We start from the raw sequence: 22,062 nt of genomic DNA on the forward strand, positions 1-22,062 counted from the left end.
GGATTAAGATCTGTCTTCAGCCACCCATACCTGTTGATAGAGTCGACTGACTGGATCTGATCACGAGGCAAGCACACATGGAACATGATGTCTGTCACTGAATCGTCCGGATCGATCATGTACAGATCACCGTCGTATAGCAGACAAGCAGCAGTGTTAAACAACTCAAACAGAAAATGTCCCACACATTTCCATGTTTACTTAGAACTGTTTTAAAGAATCTCGACATATCCTGTTTTCGCCATCCTCAATTATGGATATCCCAATATGGAAACAACTCTGGAAATATTCAAACCGATGTCATTAACCGTGTGGGTAAAGAACCCAAGACACATCAGCGTCCGTCGTTCTCTCAAAAGAGTGGTTGTCAGTAGGAGGAACAGACCAGGACAACACCGTACGATGGTAGTCGTGAAGATCCGGGTTATAATTGGTCCTTAGTAATCCATGGTAATAATGAGAAGTGACTAACGGGATCGTGTGGCCAGGCTACCTGACCCAATTCCAACTGCATGTATCGATGCGCATGCTGTTGATCACTGGTTTGACTGGGTTATTCATATGCCGACTTCATGTCCTAGTATCTGCAATATTGTTGTATGAGGCGTTAAACAAGAGGCAAACAAACAAACAAACAAACAAACAAACAAACGATGTTGTAATCCGCTGGGATGACGTACGTGTCAAGATGACCCTCTCCACAAGAACAGTGTTTACCATGGTGCAGCTATCGTTGTCTGTTTGTCTGTGTTTAAATGTGACATACAAAGTCTTATCGGTCTTGAGAATGTTTCAGCTAACATCTAGTCCTTGTAGCACATTTTGCAAGTAAAAGAGGTTCATCAAGTATAATCATAGGATATTATAGAAACGACACCTATACTTACTTCATTTACGGGAACTGTGTCAGACTTACCTAGATTGACATATACTCTTCAGAATATTTGTTTCATGGTCCGTATATCAGACTAACTTGCGCTTTGATTTGCATCTTTCTGTCCATAGTTCAAAACATGTAAAACATAATTACTATTGTGACGTAAACTGAAAACACAAAATTATCTTTTCAAGCATTAAAGAAGGCCTGAAGTCAGGGTATATTTGATCGTTAGATCCAACAATGCTCAATCCTCAAAAGTAGCAGTTTAACAAATACTAGTATTTCAAACAATTAAATATGTTGTTCTATTTTAAAGTTTGCTAGGACAGACCCTTAAATATATGCTAAAATATGCCAAATAAAACCATTCTTTTTCTAAAGTCTGCGTGTATTCATTTCTGTGTTTCCAACCAATCCTGAAACTCATTTAAAGTAGCATAATAAACGGCTTTCTTACTATGGTTTGCCTCGCCGCTTTTTGTTTAAATCGATGACGTGGTGTGATAAAACACTCCCGACAAAAAGGACATGTTGATCTCTATTCACGCGTAATAAAAACACAATTGTTTCTGAAGCAGTGCGACTTGTTCTAAACAAAAAGAAACTGTTAGCAAGTGTTCTGAATTTGAAAAATAGGGCACAAAGTTAGTGATCAGCATTTATTTTGTTTAATTTTACTATGTGTACTGACCTACCGTTATCGTGCTGGGTGATGTAAGTGTTGATTAATAAACGATTAAAAATTACGGAACGCCAAATAAGTGTCTTGTAGAATGACATGCTCGGCATTCTCATCATGCGTGTGCGTGCGTGCGTGCATGCGCGTGTGTGTATTATAATTGTGATGCATTTTCACAGTAGCGCGCATACGACATGTCATCTCCACATACAAACCAATGATAATGCAGGTAGATTGATATTAATATACTGACAGTGAAAAAGTATGTTTCTCACAGCTTCAAATTGTAACCATATGTCAGCATTACCAGGCAAAGTAAAGGCCTCAATAACATGGACTTTTAACCTTTAAGCTTTAAACACTAAGCTACCCCTACGGGATGGACGTGAATAATAGTCTGATCAATGTCGTTCTTTGCAAACGGCAACTGCTATTTATAACAAAAACTGCTGAGTCAAGGGGTACAGTAAGAACGTCTCACATTGACTTACATATTTTCCGCAACCAATACGCCCATGTCTTCATTGATTATAAACTCGTAATGTTTGCTCAATAGCTGGGACAGGGAGATAACGGTGGACGCTAAATATCTGGGTCATTAACTGGGCTCACTCGCAGGTAGTTCAATTCAAACTGTACGCGTAGTGGGCAACGTATGTTGTGGAAAATATATTTTGTTTCCGTTAGCAAGCATTTTTTCTTTGTGAGTAACTGTGTCCAGGTAATATGACCAAATAGTGAGAAATAAGTAGGATGTGATAAGAAATAGGAAATAAATAGGATCGTATTCAAATAAAATTATCCGCGAAAATCCGGGTTACAATTCAGGCCACAACCAACAACCACCTAGTATCGGGTGGTCAGGATTCGCTGACTTGGCTGACACATGTCATCGTACACCAAAGTCATAGTTCACTGCTTATGGTGTCAATCACTCTATTGTCAAGTCCAGACTCGATACATTTACACACAGTCCCCATCCATTTGAGTGTGCAGTTAAAGAACAAACAGGCAAACAAGTCAAATAAAATGATCAGAAATGTGTTATACATGCAGCTTTACAATTGATGGCATCGTCATCCAGTCCAAGGGAGTTTCCAATTGGTGTTTATGTAATGACACATCATTAACGTACATATCTTGTTTAAAACAACAACTGAAAATGATGCCTGCTTAATATCGCAACGTAACGGAGCAAAAACCACTGAGTCATGCAGGTGCACACGTGCCTTCGTCATGCGGGGTGGTCTACCGTAAGGGTTTATTCATTAGCAGCTTTTATCTTGGCCTCGTCGCTGTGGACTAAACGTTAAAGGTAAGTGCCTAGGTTTATATTCTGTTTTCTTGTCCGTAAATGTTTCGTTCCAATTCGTTCTTTTGGGATGTGTTTGTTTGTTTGGTTTGGTCCCATACTCTGGAATATCTCAATATTTTGTAGACCTAAACAATCACATTTTGATCAGACAATGGTTGATATGTAGACGGACATTTTATCATTTCTTGTAAACATGGTGCAAATACATGTGATGCATTTCGCATATGCACTAAACTATGAAGAAACGGGACAGACGTAGTCTTCGGTAGTCTTTGGAGGCGACTAACGGGATCGGGTGGTCAGATTCACTGATTTGGTTGATACATTTCATCCCTTGTCTAATTGAGTAAAACGATGCTCGTGCTGTTTCGTTTCCAGACTCGACTGTTTACACACCACCACCACAGCGGTGGGATAGCTGATCGCGGCTTTAAAAAGTTAACAACGACCACCAAGAACAATATTTACATTATCATGTGAAAGCCGGTAGTGTGTTTTAGTGTTTCAGAGAAGGTCGCAGTTCGCATATTTGACTCGAGGCAACACGGATATCCGAAATATTACCACGGAATCACATGAAATTTTGATGTATTTTAAGAAATCTCTTCCGAAATCAGATACATGATTCAATGTATACTACCAGCTGGTGTTTATGAAGCAATAGTAAACTGTTACCATACCAAATGTTTGAGAGAATCCATTCGCCACAAACACATTCATGAACATATCGAGAATTTACTTTAGTAGGCACTGTGATACAAGGTAGAAACCAAAACGGAATTGCATTGGACATGGCAACTGCATGACCTTGTGATTATCAATGACTGTATTATGTAAGAGTCATGTCGACTTGTTGTCACCTGCATAAGGTCATGTCAGCATACAGGTGCTCCGCCCGGGCCTCTTGAAGCAATGCAGTATACACCCTAATTTGAAAGGCGTGGTGCATTGTTGAACATTTATGTAGAAGCTGGCTGTTATTGTGATGATATTATCTCTGGTCTTGAACACGACTTCGTTGGAAGATATCGCCTTACAGCTCGACTACTTCAACGATATTAGTTGGTATACTGTTATCTGTTTTTCTTTCTGAGCAAAACGCTTATGTTACTTGTGTCAGTTGTGAAGACATAAATGCTGCTTAGTAGCACGACTGTGAAGACATTATTGCTGCTTAGTAACATGACTGTGAAGACATTATTGCTGCTTAGTAACATGACTGTGAAGACATTATTGCTGCTTAGTAACACGACTGTGAAGACAATAATCCTGCTTAGTAACATGACTGTGAATACATTATTGCTGCTTAGAAACATGACTGTGAAGACATTATTGCTGCTTAGAAACATGACTGTGAAGACATTATTGCTGCTTAGTAACATGACTGTGAAGACATTATTGCTGCTTAGTAACATGACTGTGAAGACATTATTGCTGCTTAATAACGCTACTGTCGTCGTTCAGGAATATAGCTTTATATAATTAGTGCATTGTAATACCCATCAAAAGTTTAGACTCACTGAAATCACTCACTATATCTGATATGTAACATGTATGGTTACATCAAAGATTAATTTGTCCACTCACCTGCCGCAACCAGCTGCAAACGTTATGCAGATGAACTGCACGGTGATCATGCATCAAATTGTTGAAAAGCATGTGCAAGTTTCATGCACTTTGGTGTAAAGTTGTGTTAAGAATTCGCCAGTTTTCACGGATTTTCATATTTTTTTTAACATACGACAGTACTTTTTTCAACTTTACTAATTTGTTTTACATGCCTTAGTTCATGTGTAAATAATACCGTTAAACAGTGTGGAATATATCTAGTTTGGAGCACGTGCCTGAAGTAAATGGCTACATTTACACACGTGAGTGTACACTTCTGATGTGTAGTATATATCATAGTTACGTCATCGTTGCTACCTCATGCACTGTTCTGTTTGTCTTTTTATGCAAAGAAACTCAGTGTACCTGACAATATATGTTTTAGGGTGACAATGTAAATAGTGTTTAAATATCGTGGTTTTAGTATGGTCATTGTGCCAATGTGATGATGTGATTCTTTGCAACTGTTTTACAGCCTACGGTAACTACTCAATTGTTGTTTTTATTCATTGTTAAGTTAATGTTATCTCAATTTTCTTATTGTTCAAGAAGCATCACCATCACATCACCATCATCATCATGTCTGATTCCAAAGATAAGCAAAATCGGGATGACGGAATGGAACTGATTCCTGATGACGAAAATGCAAGGACAAAGTCAGGAGAGAACCTGTGGGATGAAGACCAAAATCCATTGTCCCCTGCGACAAGAGCAACAAAAGACGACCCAGGAGATGTTGACAACAGACTTCTGAAGGAGGAAGAAGATGTTGGCAAAAAAGAAGACAAAACACAATCTGAAGAAGACAACGGTCTTCCAATCGACCGTGGTTGGGCGTGGGTGGTATTAGTAGGTAACGTTAAGCATGATGATCTCTGTTCTTGGAGGATGGTAAGAGGATAAGTCTCCCGTGAATTTAATGTCCACAGTATGATAAGCATTTACAATATTTGTCGAGGAATGCAATAGTCACTGGTATGTCAACATGGTATCATAATGACATGTACCTGAATGAATTATAAGGTCTGTTTGCTTTTGTTCTCCAGAAAGTCTTTAGCGGTACAACATTGAAGGCCTCACTACAGCTCCAAGGCCCTAGCAAAACTTCCAATAAGTTTTATGGTAGAGCTGTGGAGACAATTTCGAAATTTGATGCATCAGTGACAAAAATGATGTCGGATGGAATTCCCTATTTTGACTTATACCATACGTTCCGAATTATTTCAGGTCAACATATATAGCATAGAATATTTCATGGCAGGTGCCACCGGCAGGGCAAGATGCGCTCACATTTTCGCAAACATGCTCTGTCATCATATGGTGACAATCACTGGATTATTACAAACAATATCATACAGCTCTAATTCTGCTGAAACAATATCTCTTCATTATTTAGTCACAATTGTACCCGTGGAATGGGTTTTGTCGCTTCTGTTGAAATGCTTGTTTCATTCGGGCTGACTTTCTGTTTCAGGTAGTGTCCTGAATGTGTTCATCATGGTTGGATATGCCAGAGGTATCGCCATATTCTTTGTGGCGTATCTGAAGGAATTTCAGGCATCTGCAGCAACAACAACTTTATTCATGGGAGTTATGGCTGGCACTTCTAGCATTGCGTGTATGTATTCACCACGCTTACATACCGTTCATTTCAAAAGAAAGTTGTGTTCACTGACATGTTAATTTTACACGCGTATAGTAATATATGCTTACTTGACGGGTACCGTTTTGTGCTGAAGACATAAACTTTTTTCCTTGTTGTGAGTACAGAACAATACGCTGAGTATAGGAACCTTGTAATAAGCACTTGTTCAGTAAATATGTTTTGATTCCATCAGTTAATTAAAAACATTTAAGTATGTTTCAGGTTGAACATAAAACTGAATTGTTTTTTGTTTGTTTGTTTGTTTGTTTGGGTTTTTCATTAGTATTACTATCTCAGTTTTCAAATACATTGAACATCTACATACATCGTGTTTCTGATTACTATGAGGAAACATGAATAGGTGGCACACATAATGAAACTATTGAATTCTAATTGTCACCAAACAATTTTGTGCTTTCCCAGCACTGTTTTCCATGACTGTGATTCTACGACTGCTTGGAGAGAGGAAAACTGTCATCATTGGTGGAACAGTAGCAGCGTTAGGAATGCTGACAGCGGTATTCGCTACCAGTATCACGTATCTCATCTGCACACACAGCATTCTCATGGGTTGGTATATAAAATAAATGACAGAAAATGGGGAAGTCACATGTTCGTAACACTACCAGTGTGAAATTGCAGTAAAAACTGTAATACAAAAAACAAAAGTTTTGGATGATGATGATGATGATGATGATGATGATGATGATGGTGATGGTGACGACGATGATGATGATTTTTGATGAATTAGGAAATTCGGCATACTAAATATTCACGGTATTTTGCGTTTAATTCCAGGAATAGGGCTTTCAATGATACATGGCCCAGCCTTGGTACTAATTGGGAAGTACTTTAAGAAACGAAGAGGAATTGCCACTGCAATAGCCATGTCTGGAATCAGTTTGGGAGGAAGCGTTTTCCCACCTCTCGTTCGGTTCCTACTGGATGAGTATGGTGTCAGAGGAAGTATGTTGATCCTGACGGGTCTGACCATGAATGTGTGGGTCGGAGGGTCCCTGTTCAGACCATTAAGTTATTTCCAAAAGAAGACACCAAAAACAGTATCACTGAGGAATCAAGGTGACAGAAATGGCCATGGTTTAGAAGCGCCCCACGAAAACAGTGGAAACGAAGATGCAAAGGACTTTTCTACAAATATGAACGTGGATGATCTTGGCAAGGCTAGCATCCCAATGGTCACAGATAAAGAAAAAGCTGTTCGTAAAAGAAGTAGACCCGATTCGACGATTAGCTATGAATCGCAAGTGTGTGATCGTTCGGAATATCATCTCAGAATGTATACAAGCAACCCTGATTTGACATCATTGTCGCTGGTGGATTTACGAGAGGTCAATCCTCTACAAGATGTTGACGATGAACATGAAACTGTATGGATGCATGTTAAAGAAGCCTTTGCAGCATTTGACTTTTCATTGTTCAAACAGCCCATGTTTCAGCTGCTTGCAGCGTTTACTCATTTCGGTATGGTTTTCACATTAACAGGAGCATACCTCCCTGTGCTCGCAAAGGAAAAGGGCGTTGGTCCCACAGAGGCGGCCTTTCTACTGACTATTCAAGGCGTGATGGATTTCTGCGGTAGAATTGCTGTTGGGTTCGTGGCAGACCTCAAGTACATCAAAATCAATCATTTGATGGCTATAGGAATAGTAATATCTGGAACTGTAGCTCAGTTTGCTTCGTTCTATAACTCGTACACTCTATTGATCGTATTTTCCGTTCTTGCTGGGCTATTTGGCAGTTTTTATAATTGTCTGATCCCTCTTGCCATCGTTGAGTTTATGGGACTTAAAAACATGGCGAATGTTCTTGGATTTGTAGCCGTGTTTCATGGACTTGCCATGGCTTTGACACATCCTATCATGGGTAAGTTTACATCTGGTGTTTTTTATTTTGCATAGCACGTTTGTCATCTATAGTGCGTAATTAAAATTGTAAGATAATTCACGTCCGTGTGAATGACGGTTTCATTTATACATTCACCCTTTAACTGTTAAAAATGTTCAGCCATCCCACAGTTATCAATACACAGGAAAACTCTGAATAATGTATGTGTGGAAATATTTCAAATCATTTTCAGTCGATCAAATTATCAAAATGCATTCATCAAGTGTTATTTACCTTATAAAAAACGAATTATTGTTTTACGCCACCTGAAGGCCATTCCAGCCGTGTAAGAGTTCATTAATTACTGCTTGACAAGTATTAGATGTGCTAGCGCAGTGAACGCGTTGGTGACAAGCAGGCGGGCCAAGTAATCTGGACCAATACACTTGGTTGCTACACGTACATTGGTGACTAAGCACGTGCACTACATGCTGACCATGGTGTGAAATCAATACCTCTAATATTCAACAAGTGTCTCATAGAGTGACTCACACGAGGAAATTGAACTAAATTTAGTGGGAAACCTGTTTCCCTCTTGTTTCAAATAGAATATTCTGGAGGGCGTTCCCATATATGCAAACTAGGGTTATTTGTCAGGTCGTGGCTCATCTAATGCTTTCCAAGCAGTAGGTTTCCCATACCGTGCACTTGTGGGAAACGAACCTTGACCACCAGAATGAGGAAACGCTTTCACGACTCTACTATCCCATTACCCTAATGAATGAGATTGATCGAGCGGTCCATTACCTTCACTGGTATTGTTCATGCATACTATTGTGATACAAAATGACCCATAAACCATTAAGTAATAAATTTTGAAGACTGAATGCTCAAATTTGTACCAAAAACGAGGTAAGATATCAATTTGAAATATTTAAGCCTCTTGACAAGATTTTCACTTACGTTTACTGAATTACGTTTACAAATGTTCATTCAAAGTGAAAACATGATAAGATATCAATTAAAATATTTAAGCTTTTTACCAGAATGTTAAGTTAAGTTACTTAAGTTAAAACTTATACCCGGTCCCAAAATGAAAATAAATTTTGAAGACTGAATGCTCAAATTTGTACCAAAAACGAGGTAAGATATCAATTTGGAATATTTAAGCCTCTTGACAAGATTTTCGCTTACGTTTACTGAATTACGTTTACAAATTTCATTCAAAGTGAAAACATGATAAGATATTAATTGAAATATTTAAGCTTTTTACCAGAATGTTAAGTTAAGTTACTTAAGTTAAAACATATACCCGGTCCCAAAATGAAAACATAAAATAAGATATCAATGCGAGACATTTCAGTTTTTTTGGCTAAAAAAATACGTTTACTGAATGCTCAAATTTTCATTCAAAATGAAAACATAAAATAAAATATTTATTGAAATATTTAAACTTTTATTTATTTATTTTTTACTCAAGTTGTCTTATGGTAAAACATTTTGTTTTACAGGGGCTATACGTGATCTGACTGGTTCGTACAATCTCTGCTTTAACTACATTGGAATATGCAATTACATATGTGCCATTCTGCTCCTCTGCATACCACTAGTCACAAAGAAGACGTCAGCACCTTCAGATGGGAAGGACCTTGAAGAAGGCCAACCGCTAAAAAATGACTAAGAGCGTGTACTTAATTCCAGTACGAATGACATGAATAGATGGTTAGATTGAATACACAATGTTATTTAGAAAGTGGTCATATGGTGTGTTTAGGATTACACTTTCTCATAAAAGTACAGATTCTGTTGAGTTGAGTCCCACCCGGGACCCGAACATCTTCCGTTGTTTCTCAGACTGATCATGTTATTTTCTCGTGTGCTAGCTCATATCAATTAGACATTTACACTTAGTGTTTAATGGAACGTACTGAATATGACGGGGATCATTGTAAATAATAGTGAGAATAGTCCGCTTATATGGCACTCATATCTAGACACAATGCTTGGTCACTGCGCTAATAGGCAGAAGCCTTACCACTGCACAATTGCACTCCGCATACTGTGCGTATATAGTGCATATCGAGGCTGTTTTTTTTAGATATCAGATCATTGAAAACACGACTGTGATCCTGCAACCATATGGAAAGTGTTTGAACTTGCATGCGTATTGATAGAGGCGACTAACAAGGTCAGGTGGTCAGGTCAGACGACTTGGTAATCAAGGCAACATGCCAACTGAAAAGCTGCGCATTATAGTTTTCAAATACACCTGAGATGTCTATCTGGAATTGTGCTTATTTTTTATTTTTTATCGTTTTTTTTTTACAAAAATATTAAATAACTAATGCAGTGTAACAAACCTTTAATTTCATCGATACAGTGGCATCCGTGTGTAGATCTTAGTGGCTGAATAAGTTTCTGTATGAATCATACGTACAAGTATACGTTTAAGTATCGACTAAGTGGAATACCATGAACTGTATTCCTATGACGTGATACAACATACGGAAACCCAGTGATAATACTGCATATCGCAAGAGGTCAGAACACCAAACCAATCTTTAAGACATCTTACCAATCACTGAAATAATTTAAAATTGAGATATTCTTAGTGAATGGCCGATTTAGTATACATATTTTTATTATGAATATTGCTTTATGGTTTGCAGTATTGCGATGATTTGCTGACATCTGGAAAACCTGCTTTGAGTTGAGTGTACAACATTTGAATTATTTAGGTAATATGCTTGTACTGGTGGGAACAGTCGATTTGATACATTGGCCAACGGATATTGGAACAGACAAGGACATCTACTCCGCAAAGAGAATTGTATACCACCGATCTGTCCATGTCCTTGGTGATATCAGACACGTTGGGGAGAAAGCAAAGGAAGTACAAACATTCTCGCGATCAAATAGCAAGGCAGATAACAGATCGCGTGATGTAGGTCAGGTGTACGAGCAGGCCCAGATTTTCCACTTCAGTCTGCACGGGTAGGTGAAATGTTAGAAGCAGGGAATGAATGTCGAGGTCAACAGAGTGACCTTGTCAGTGTATCTAGGTTGTGTCATCCCGTCTTTAGGTGAAAGCATACACGGAGGATTTATTTAGTGCCGCAATCTAACCCACCGATTGAGTAATGTATCAACTTACATGACATTTAATAAAACCATTGTTTATAGATGTGTATCGCTGAAGTTTTGAGGCAACACGTATGAAAGTTAATTGTTCGTTCCTAGTCATTACAAACCCATGCTTGCCATAAAAGGCGACTCAGCTTGTCGTAAGAGGCGACTAACGGGATCGGGTGGTCAGGCTCGCTGACTTGGTTGACACATGTCATCGGTTCCCTATTGCGCAGATCGATGCTTATGTTGTTGATCACTGGATTGTCTGGTCCAGACTCGATTATTTACAGACCGCCGCCATATAGCTGGAATATTGCTGAGTGCAGCGTAAAACTAAACTCACTCACTCACTCCTAGTCATTACAAACATAAAAAGGAAGTCAGGATCAATAATTGATACCCTGGCATGCCGAATACAGCTCCAACTACTCTTCTGAATTAGAAGTCAAACTTTGTCTGTGAACCTCTTTTGCTTACCAGACGTACCATACTTTTCGTTTGTACACCGACACCTGGGACCGCCGGTATGGCGATTCGAATACTGCTCGGAAAAACACCTGAGGGACGGAATATTTTTTTCAGTCGGTTGAATATATGATTATATTTATCAATTTTGCGAAAGGTTGTATAGCGACGAAACAATCACGTAACAGAAACGATATATTTCGTTCTTTCATTGCTACAATTTTTACTAAAGTTTGTTTAACCCGCAATGACCATAATCCTTTCAACAGTTTGTGTAGAGCATGCTGAATTAGTTTCGTTTAATAATCTGTACTGAGAAATCGACGCTAGAAGTGTATTTATTGTGTAGTCATTGTTTTCGTAGCTAGAGGGAATAAACCACTGCCCTTTTTCGCATTGTCTTCTCTTCGTCTGTACATGGATGTAGAACAAATGCGTGCATAGTTTTATATCCATCATACATCTCAACTCAAATCCCTGGGCTTAGTATCACGAAGCTGAAACGTTGCTACATACAGAGAACATTATCATCAAATCTGATAAAAGAACGTATATACAGAATCTCGGTTTTCATTTGTAACATTCGGGTCATCTGTGATAGCTTTGTCACTCTACATTCAACAGAGAAGGAGCACTGCGTAAGCCACTGGCCTGATACAGGTCAGTTTAAGGTATTTTTATTTCAACAATTGTTAGGAAAAGAGTCAAACTTATTTTACATTTTGTTCGCTTCTTTGAACTGATGTTAAGTATTTTATTTAATAATACGTACGATTTATGTATAGGTATGGCCCTCAATCATTTGATTTCATTCCCAGAGGGCCATTTCTTATCTAGCCCATTTCTTAGTGATCTTTATGAAAAAGGTGCGACATTTTAAAGGCTAGATTACATCTATTCACTCGATATATATTTGTGAGGATGTTGACACGTTATACAGAGTCTTGTATGTGACTGATTACGTACGTATCCTTATCATTTATTATTTATATATTTCTCTTCCTGAGACTCAAACTGAGTTCGGGGTAGCAGGAGTTACTTTAGGATGAAATATTTAATAAACGAGGTTGGAGTTTGCGAGCACCCGTCTCTGAATTCGACACAATCGAATCAACGTTTGTGAGGGTGAAGATTACAACAGCAAGATAATGTAGCATTATTTCTCATACTACTTGCTGACAACGACAAGACTATCTTTGTTGGTCACGCGCATGTACTGTCTCCTGTGGATAAGAAAGATAATCTGTGAAATGGCAAGATTACCTGACACACTAAACATGCATGACATCCACGTGATATGGCAACATCATAAATTGTTTTATCACTTTGTTTAGAACACAAATATTTATTTATGTGTGTCAGCCACATACTCTACAATTTATTTGATGACTTTTTAAATTATGTTTGAATGCCTTAAAAGGGAGTCAGATGTTATGCTTGTTTCACTGAAAAAGAAAATTAAGAAGGAATATGTTTCTCGTCGTCACCGAGGCGGAAAGCAGTGCATTTCAAGGATATTACAAGTCAATCATAACATTTTCAGATCAATCCAAGGTCTCTATGATAGACCTGTGCCTACATTAAGCTTGATAATAACATGTTCAGATCAATCAAAGTTCTCTAAGCGTACATCAAGCTTAATAATAATATTGTAATATACTGAATCTCCAATAGGCGGCCGTCAAAGGTGTGTCCCAAGCCCCCTTCTATTCCCTTTTTTTCCAAATAATGTCAATGTTAGTCCTGTTTTTTGCATACGGTGGAACATTAGAATGATATGAATTTGTATACTTGTGAAATATTATTTTACATTCATTTACCTTCTACGTTCATGTAGACGATATTCTTTGTGTATTTATATCTTCAAAAAATTTCAAGTATTATTCTGTAATATTGGAACAAATAAATTATTATTGTGATCAAAATGATACAACATATTTAGGCACATGGAAAGTAATGATTCCATAATTTTATTTAGCTATCAAGTAAAATACCATAAATTACACATCTATGGATTGTGATTAGCCAGATGTCAAAGACGTTCCCTTGCTGACTTTAGATTAGGTAGGATGCTTAAAATAATGTAATGATATACACAAGTAGTCCTATGGGAGAAACTGAAAATGAGAGTTTGGTATATTTGTCACATTGTAAACATCAATACCCATTGGTAAAAAAAAGTGTGAAACATTGTTATGTTTGTTCGTCAGATTAACGTTTATGACTGGCTTTATATGAAGATGCTATGATAAAAGTAATCATCAGAGAGACATATTTAATTATATACCACATAGTAGTGAGCTAGTTTTCATTGCACATCCTCACTCTGTACTCTCCGATATGTCACCATGACCCTCGCTACACGACCTAGAACATTCCCATACTGTACCAAGCAGACGCACTAAGACGTAACTATAACACTGTTCAAATATGATTGTGACCTACTTTACGACCACTCAACAGAGCTCATGGGCGTGATAACCATCGAGAATATTTCTACTTACATCATCCGAAGTAGCCAACATCAGAATGGGTACAACTAAGCCTGGAGAAGAGGTCAGTGATGAATCGGAGTTGTGTGGTGTTACTGTAATCAACGCGAACGGAGATAGAGATGTTGCGAAGAAGCTTCTGAAGGACCACGAGGATGCAGAAGAGTTGGACAAACAACCACATGAACAGGATGATGGACTGCCCATAGACCGTGGATGGGCTTGGGTTGTTTTGGCAGGTGACCACCTTCACTCCTATTTTGCAGAATAGCCTACATTTTCATTGTAGGATGCTTTTCTTAAAGATGTTAATGTCAGTTAAGCTGATGCTCAGATGACACAGCTGTCAACCAGAAATCATATTTTCTACAAGTAGGCCACAGTGATTTATTTGGTGGTTGTTTAACGCCAAGACGGGTAATTTTCTGGCAATATTACGGGTAGTCTATATTCCTTCCCAGATCGCCACTAAGCACAGGGAACAGAGATGTAGCCTGGTAGTCAAGGCGTTTGGTTGTCGCCCTGAACACCCGGATTCGATTCCCCATATGAAAGTGTAGAAGTGCGTAATATATACCATTATATATATATATATATATATATATATATATATATATATATATATATATATATATATATATATATATACCAAGTAGAGGATATCCCGTTTTGCTAAACAATGACAGTGCACATGAAAAATGGTTATGTAATAAATTATCATATTTTCGCTTATTTTTTATTTAATTATTTATGTTTTTGGGTCATCTGTGTCCTCGTTGTCTTCAACATTTTCATTTTGGCAATCCTGTAAGTCCAATATCCCCCGACATTTCCTATTGGTATGTATAGCCACGTAGTAACAAACATGACGCTTGTTAAACTGAATTCCATGTCGAATGTACTACTTTCTGAAAACAGACACGCATCACACAGCCTCCATCAAGGTAACAATGTAGACGATAAAATGAAGACTGCGTAACTTGGAATAAAATGACACCCACCGACTCATCCCACCTGATAATGACCTATGAAGATACGAGTTAGAATTGATCTTTAGTAATCCATGAAATATAGCCTGGATATTGCCAAGTGCGGTGTAAAAGTAAACTCACTTATCTGAGACTGTATTGCAGCCTGATTCTCCTTGGCGACAAAAGATTAAAATCGACCGCTGTCACAAAATGCTCTTCATGCTCTTCAGGTCATTTGACTGTCCTTTCAAAATCGTTCACCAAAACCGTTTTGTGCAATCAACCAAGAGAAACGCGAAAGTTAAATATGGCATACATGCGGATATGTCATAAACGTTGTCCAAGAACACATTGCATCAGGATAGGTCCTGTTTATGGTTGTGTGGCTCCAATACCTGCTGTCCGCAGTCGGGTCCGGGATGGACCATACGTACACTCTCGTGTCCCATATCTGTTGCTTTGAAGATAAACGTCTTCTCGGTGTGAGAACGAAAGTGCTCGTCTGTTCCTCAGACTGTGTATTGTCTGGCAATTACAGCGGGATACTGTTGCTAAGGACAGTCAGGCTTAAACCAATCCATGTCATGCGCAGGCCACAATTTGGGTGTTATGATACGTATGATTTTCCATTACACTTGCAAGGATATCGTAATCCCAAAGATGGTAATCTGCCTTCAGTTCCTTGCCATCTATAATAGCTCTATCTTATATTGTGTTTTTCTTTTTTTTCTTAAATTATCAAGCATTTTACACTGAGCTCAAACTGGTTTTAATTAATTTGTGATAATCTGGTTGGTATACTGTCCTTTGCTGACATCTTTCTAAACGTACAGATATATTTATTGTGATAAGATAACTTTTCGTAGTCACAATATGGCTGAAAAAATGCTGATGTGACGTAAACTGTTGACTCACTATTTTGAAACTTGTGTAACAAAAAGAAACTTGGGAACATAATCTGTTGAATATATATGTATGCTGTAGAGTTATGACATTTCTTGCACGAAGTGTGTGCTATTATTTTCATGATTATTAATAATTAACACGTCATCCATGATATCTCCATCGATTTCATTATGTCGTCAAAGTCGTACAAGAAGAATGCCTCCATTTCCAGGTAGTTTTCTGAATGTCATTTTGATGGTCGGGTATTCACAAGCTAAAGGACTGTTCTTCGTAGAATACGTGAATGAATTCCAGGCATCTGCTCTGAAAACAACCTTATTCATGGGCGTGATGGCTGCATCATTCAGTCTGGGGTGTGAGTAATCAAGTAATAAAATATGGTAAATTATCCTTTGACAAACTAGAAATATCCCATAATATTTCAACGAACATTTAAAGACAGGATGTTATCATGCGTTCTTGTGTATCAATATCTTCTCTCTTTGATGCCATTGACGTACGTGAACACTGTTTAACAGAACACATCTTACATTTGTGAGAATTCTGTGGCCTTGTGGTCACATTATGTTTGCAGCGCTCATTACCATGAATGTGATTCTACAACTGCTTGGGGAGAGAAAAACCGTACTTCTTGGTGGAACAATATATTCTTTGGGGATGCTGGCAGCTGTGTTCCCTACCAGTATGACGTATCTCATCTGTACACACAGTATTCTTGTTGGTGGGTATGTTTAGCTACAAAATAACAAGTGATATAATTGTCAATGAGTAATGATAATATTTGGATTTTCGGTGTCCCAGGGTCGGCATTTCATACACATTACGGTTTCTTTAGGGAGTTTGTTAGACATGAATCCTGTTCACTAACAGTGCATATATTTACCATTTCATTCATTGTTTTGAAATAAGTAATCTTCTATAGGTAGGTATGCTTATCCATGAATGTTTCAGCAATTTTAATTTTCGCGCAGTAGATTATAAAGACTCTTGAACGAATACAGAGCTACCAAAAATGTTAAAGATATCTACTGGCCAGTGAGTGAGTGAGTTTAGTTTTAGGCCGCACTCAGCAATATTCAAGCTATATGGTGGCGGTCTGTAAATAATGGACAATCCAGTGACAACAACATGAGCATCGATCTGCGCAATGGAGAGCCGATGACATGTGTCAACCAAGTCAGCGAGCCTGTCCACCCGATCCCGTTAGTCGCCTCTTACGACAAGCATAATCGCCTTTTATGGTAAGCATGGGTTGCTGAAGGCCTATTCTACCCCGGGAACTTTACGGGTCTGACCAAGTAAGACAACAATGAGATGAGGTAGAGCACTGCTTAGACTTGTTAGGCGCTTTTTGTGTGATACGAGCACATCGTTAAGGCAACAATGATTCCCTGTTAGAGCCATTTCCTTAATGAACAGTCAGGGATCGGCCGAAAGCTGTAGGGTGAAGAACAAAAAGATCAAAGCTCGCAAAGCAGAACGACTTGACTGGAATAAACACCATTTTTGCTGGGACATTGGATCATGGTGGAGGGTTCACTTTACCGACAGTCGTCTCTCACCGCATATTGCAGATGCCATTAGAATACACAACAATAAGGAAACGTTTACTTCTATGGGATGATCAGTCTTGTTATGGGGATACACTTCCTTGGGTTGCTCGATGGGCTTCATTGCTTTTCGAGGCAACCACTGCAGCAGTCCTTGTTGTGCAGATCGATGCTCATGCTGTTGATCACTGGATTGTTTGGCCCGGACTCCAATATTTACTTAAGTCGCCATATAGCGGGAACATTGCTTAGTGCGGCGTAACTTTGACAAAGTTGGGATTCTAGCAAACATATACTAACTCTCTGAACGATTCAGCCAGTATTTGGAGAGTAAAGATAATGTATGATGAGTTAATACTTTCTTTGACAGGTCTAGGCAATTCAATGATGAGTGGACCAGCACTAGTACTGATTGGAAAGTACTTCAAGAAGAGAAGAGGTATTGCTACAGCAGTTGCCCTATCTGGGAACAGTCTTGGGAACAGCATATTCCCACCTATGGTAAACTTCCTACTGGATGAGTATGGTGTCCGAGGAAGCATGTTGATCCTTACTGGGCTGACAATGAACACGTTGGTCGGAGGGGCATTGTTTAGGCCATTAAGTTCATTTGGTAAGGTTACAGAAGGACTGACAACCACCAGGAATGACAGAAAAAAGAAAGATCAAGAAAACACTGGTGAAGAGTGTGAGGATAATGAGGATACTGTCACAGTGAGAGACGACAGCTTGACATTCCGTCCCATCAGTGAAGAGAAGGCAAAAAATAATCAAAATGTCCATAAGAGTATACGAGCCAACTCACCAAGCAGCAATGAATTACAACAGGACTCCGCCTGGAACAACAAAGAATCAAAACAACGCAAAGGTGCAGGCATGTGTATAAAGCATGCCTTTTCTGGATTTGATTTTTCGTTGTTCAAGCAACCAAAGTTTCTGATGTTTGTTACCGTAGCATATTTTGGTATTGTTTTAAAATTAGTGCTAGCATACCTCCCTGCCTTCGTAGTTGAGAAGGGGTTTCCACAAGCAGAGGCAGCTTTTCTTCTAACTGTTTCAGGCGTGCTTGACTTCTTCAGCAGACTTGCAGCAGGGTTTATTGCAGACCTGAAATACTTAAAAGTAAACCATTTAATGGCCATTGGTTTACTTATATCTGGTACAACCACTATGTTTACCTCTTACTACAACGCATATATACTATTAGTTGTGTATTCTGTGATTGTTGGACTTTTTGGTGGTGTCTTCCACTGTCTCATGCCCGTTGCCATAATAGACTTTATGGGACTTGACAACATGCCAAGAGTTTTCGGGTTTGTTTCCGTCTTCTATGGACTTGCTGTTTCAGTCACACATCCCATCATAGGTAAGGTCGCTGTATTTGTAAACTTTTTAAGTGTTGGGTTTTTTTCGTTGTTGTTGTTGATTGCTTGTTTGTTTGGGTTGAAAACTTCAGCGCCGTTAACTGACTTCCTTGAGAGGCATTTAGTAAATAGTTTGAGCAGTAAGGAAGAATAACCCTAAAATGTGTATGGATGAACAACATTTTATATTTTTGATAAAGATTTGATAAAGAAATTCACCCATCTATTGTTATCCTTCCTTAACTGTTCTCCTGTTAACTTTAACTTAACTGCTCTCCTGTTAACTTTAAAGAGTATTTTGGCAGAATATCTATTTTTGCAGGGGTTTTCACCTCCTTACTGAAACACATTAACAATGACATGGTCCTGATGACTCAAAAATCGTGACCCACATCTCTAACAACATGGTCTTCCGTGATAGTAACAGATATGCTGTTGCTATGCCTCCTGATATGTATGATATGCTACGTGCATACGATATATGTACAATCACCGTCATATGTAAAGTCACCATCACCGATCGCTAGAAATATATATTGTATTTAATTATAAAAAAGACAGTGATAAAACGTATAAATCAGACAGAATGAAAGTTCAATTTAGATGTGTATTTAGCACATCAGTCGCAGATAATCATTAAGTATGCATTCCAAGTTTCAGTAAACAGAGATACTTCATTTCAATCAATCGTGGATTGGATCCTAACATGTGGCATCTTCCTGCAGGTGCAATCCGGGATTTGACTGGTTCATACAACATGAGTTACATCTATATTGGAATCTGTACCTACATAACGGCTGTAGTTCTTCTCTGTGAACCATTATTCCGAGGAAGAGGAACTGTGACGACATCCAAGAGTGATGAGAACGAGCGTGAAGAGAACAAACCACTTAAATGAAATGAGTTTGATTCACAAGTTGTACTGTCGATGGAATTGTTCAGATTATAACATCCGACGATCTTCAGTTTATATTAATTACTTACTAGTTTAACATTTTCAGCTGTGATAATTTAGTTTTTATACTGTCTTTCGTTTTACAGCTTTTAAAATGCCATTGATGTTTTGTTACAAGTATAGACACGTCATAGAACAACATAGATGACGTCACCAGATATTTGGTCAATAATGAACCCAAGTTTAAAAGAGCCGTACGTGATCAACAGCTGAGCTACTAATGGCGTTACCTAACATCGGGCTTGATAGTGGCCCGTCGTCAAGCATTTTGCGGGCATTATCAAGTTACAGTGGCCCGCTCATTTGTGATAACGTGCGGTCGTTTTAGTGATAATTCTATCCATTTTAGATATAATTTGTTTTAGTCACGATGTGGCTGAAATTTTGCCTATGTGACTTTAATTATTAACTCTCTCAGGTTACACGTTGGTTTTTGATATTCTCTACAGCACATGTATACCCTTAATGAAAGCGGGTTTGTGATAGTATATATCTTTATGTATCTTTTGCTGTCAGCGTCATATGACAGTTTTGGAAGTAGCCTAGTGGTAAAAGCGTTTGCTCGTCAAGCCGAAGACCCGAGTTCGATTCCCACCTGGGCACAACTGTGACGCCCATTTCTGGTCTCCCCGCCGTGGAATGCTAAATTTGCGTGAAACCACACTCACTCACTCACTCACTGACTCGCGCGTATGACGTCACGTCACATTCGGAATACGTTTGCCACTTGACCTCCACCACAGACTGAATATTATTGCATTCTGTTTAATATAGGTTATGAATTGGATTGAATTTGTTATATAAGTATTATTTCTAAAATAATCCCTCGTTTTGGTCATACGAGACATTCAACTTAATCGATATCATACAGTGTCAGTTAAGTGATGAGGTTAACGCATATCTAGCCGAAAAAGAATGCTATTGCTATTCCTTTCATTGGACACGAGTATTTCTGTGGACAGTCATCATCATTTTAATGTGTTATACGACTTGATGAAAGTGTTTTAATATTTACAGGTTTTGTTAAGATTGGATAATAATGCATGATAATCAGGTTTAAGTGAAACCCGATTGTTTGTTCACTTATGTCATCGCTATTGTATTTCTTGTGTCGTCATGTGTAATAAATCTTTTATACAGTGAAGACATTTTGATTCGCATTACCTCCTTTGAGCATGACGTAAGTACATTCTTAGTGGACACAACAGAATCGCTTCATCTCTAAATTGTGATCATGAACCAGTACGTTCCTTAGTGAATTGCACAAGCGACACTCACTCACTCACTCACTCACAACTCACTCACTCACTCACTCACTCACTCTTGTACGATTTAAGCCCAAATGTTACATAAAGTCTGTTTGGGGTCCATCTGGACCCCCAAACCGCTAAGGATCTTCAAAATTGTAGTTCATGGGTTTTTTAGCGCTGCTGCTTCGAATTATGGAAGCTTCACTGCGATCAGCGTTTACGTCTCAGAGGTAAATATAACAATTTCACTATGTAATAAATTCACTGTGCAATATAAACTCGTGACGTACTTTATAGTAAATATATGGTTGACAGATCAATGTCTATTTCTTTCTTTCATAGCCTCATTTGCCCTGTTGGACTGGAAGACATTTTGTTCCCCGCAGATAAAAAGCGGAAGGATGTGTATCGAGCATTGTATAAGTATGTTAAACCATAAATAATTTCAGTTTCACCATTGCCGTTTTCATGTAGCACTTTTCATTCACTGATTTGTAAGACAAGACGCTGCAAAAAGTTATTCAGACACTGTATACAGTTGGGTTTTCTATGTGTGCAGTATGGAGAGAAGTTGGCACCCCCGGAAACCACCTTGGTCTATCCGGCTGCTGTGTGGGAGGCAGTGAGGGGTCGTTTCCCGCAGGAAACTCCACTAACATACGATGACCAATACCTTACCAAGGTAAGTATGTGCACATTTGCGTCTGCGCATGTAATCCATTTCATAATGTTTTTCAAAGTTACGTCATAGGATTGGTGTTTGATCTCTTCATTCGTACATGTATGTATAACCTGATATTAAATGAAGGAAAAAAGACCATATTCGTGCATGATTTAAAGAGTATAGACTTAACAAGTCGGTTCGATGTTATATGTACAAAAGTACACCATCAAATTTCACTAGCCAGTCATGCCTGTGACTGTGCAGATATACTTGCCCGACTTGATTTTTACCAGCTTCCAAGCCTGTGGTTATTTCGCGCACAACCTGTATGAACGCGCGTAGTA

At 38.5% G+C, this 22,062-nt stretch overlaps 2 protein-coding genes across 2 annotated transcripts; both read left to right on the top strand.

Annotated features, from left to right (window-relative positions):
- Positions 1-5,100: 5,100 nt before the first annotated feature.
- Positions 5,101-9,653, top strand: LOC137269847 (monocarboxylate transporter 12-like). The gene is made up of 5 exons (XM_067803689.1): positions 5,101-5,335; positions 5,957-6,100; positions 6,551-6,697; positions 6,926-8,011; positions 9,484-9,653. The coding sequence occupies exons 1-5, from the start codon at positions 5,101-5,103 to the stop codon at positions 9,651-9,653; spliced, it is 1,782 nt and encodes a 593-aa protein (XP_067659790.1).
- A 4,287-nt stretch (positions 9,654-13,940) lies between these two features.
- On the top strand, positions 13,941-20,945 carry LOC137269839 (monocarboxylate transporter 12-like). The gene is made up of 5 exons (XM_067803679.1): positions 13,941-14,297; positions 16,147-16,290; positions 16,510-16,656; positions 17,856-18,851; positions 19,575-20,945. The coding sequence occupies exons 1-5, from the start codon at positions 14,096-14,098 to the stop codon at positions 19,745-19,747; spliced, it is 1,662 nt and encodes a 553-aa protein (XP_067659780.1). The 5' UTR covers positions 13,941-14,095; the 3' UTR covers positions 19,748-20,945.
- The last annotated feature ends 1,117 nt before the right edge of the window (positions 20,946-22,062 follow it).

This window comes from Haliotis asinina, unplaced genomic scaffold (genome assembly GCF_037392515.1).
Source record: "Haliotis asinina isolate JCU_RB_2024 unplaced genomic scaffold, JCU_Hal_asi_v2 scaffold_17, whole genome shotgun sequence".
Taxonomy (NCBI): Eukaryota; Metazoa; Mollusca; class Gastropoda; order Lepetellida; family Haliotidae; genus Haliotis; species Haliotis asinina.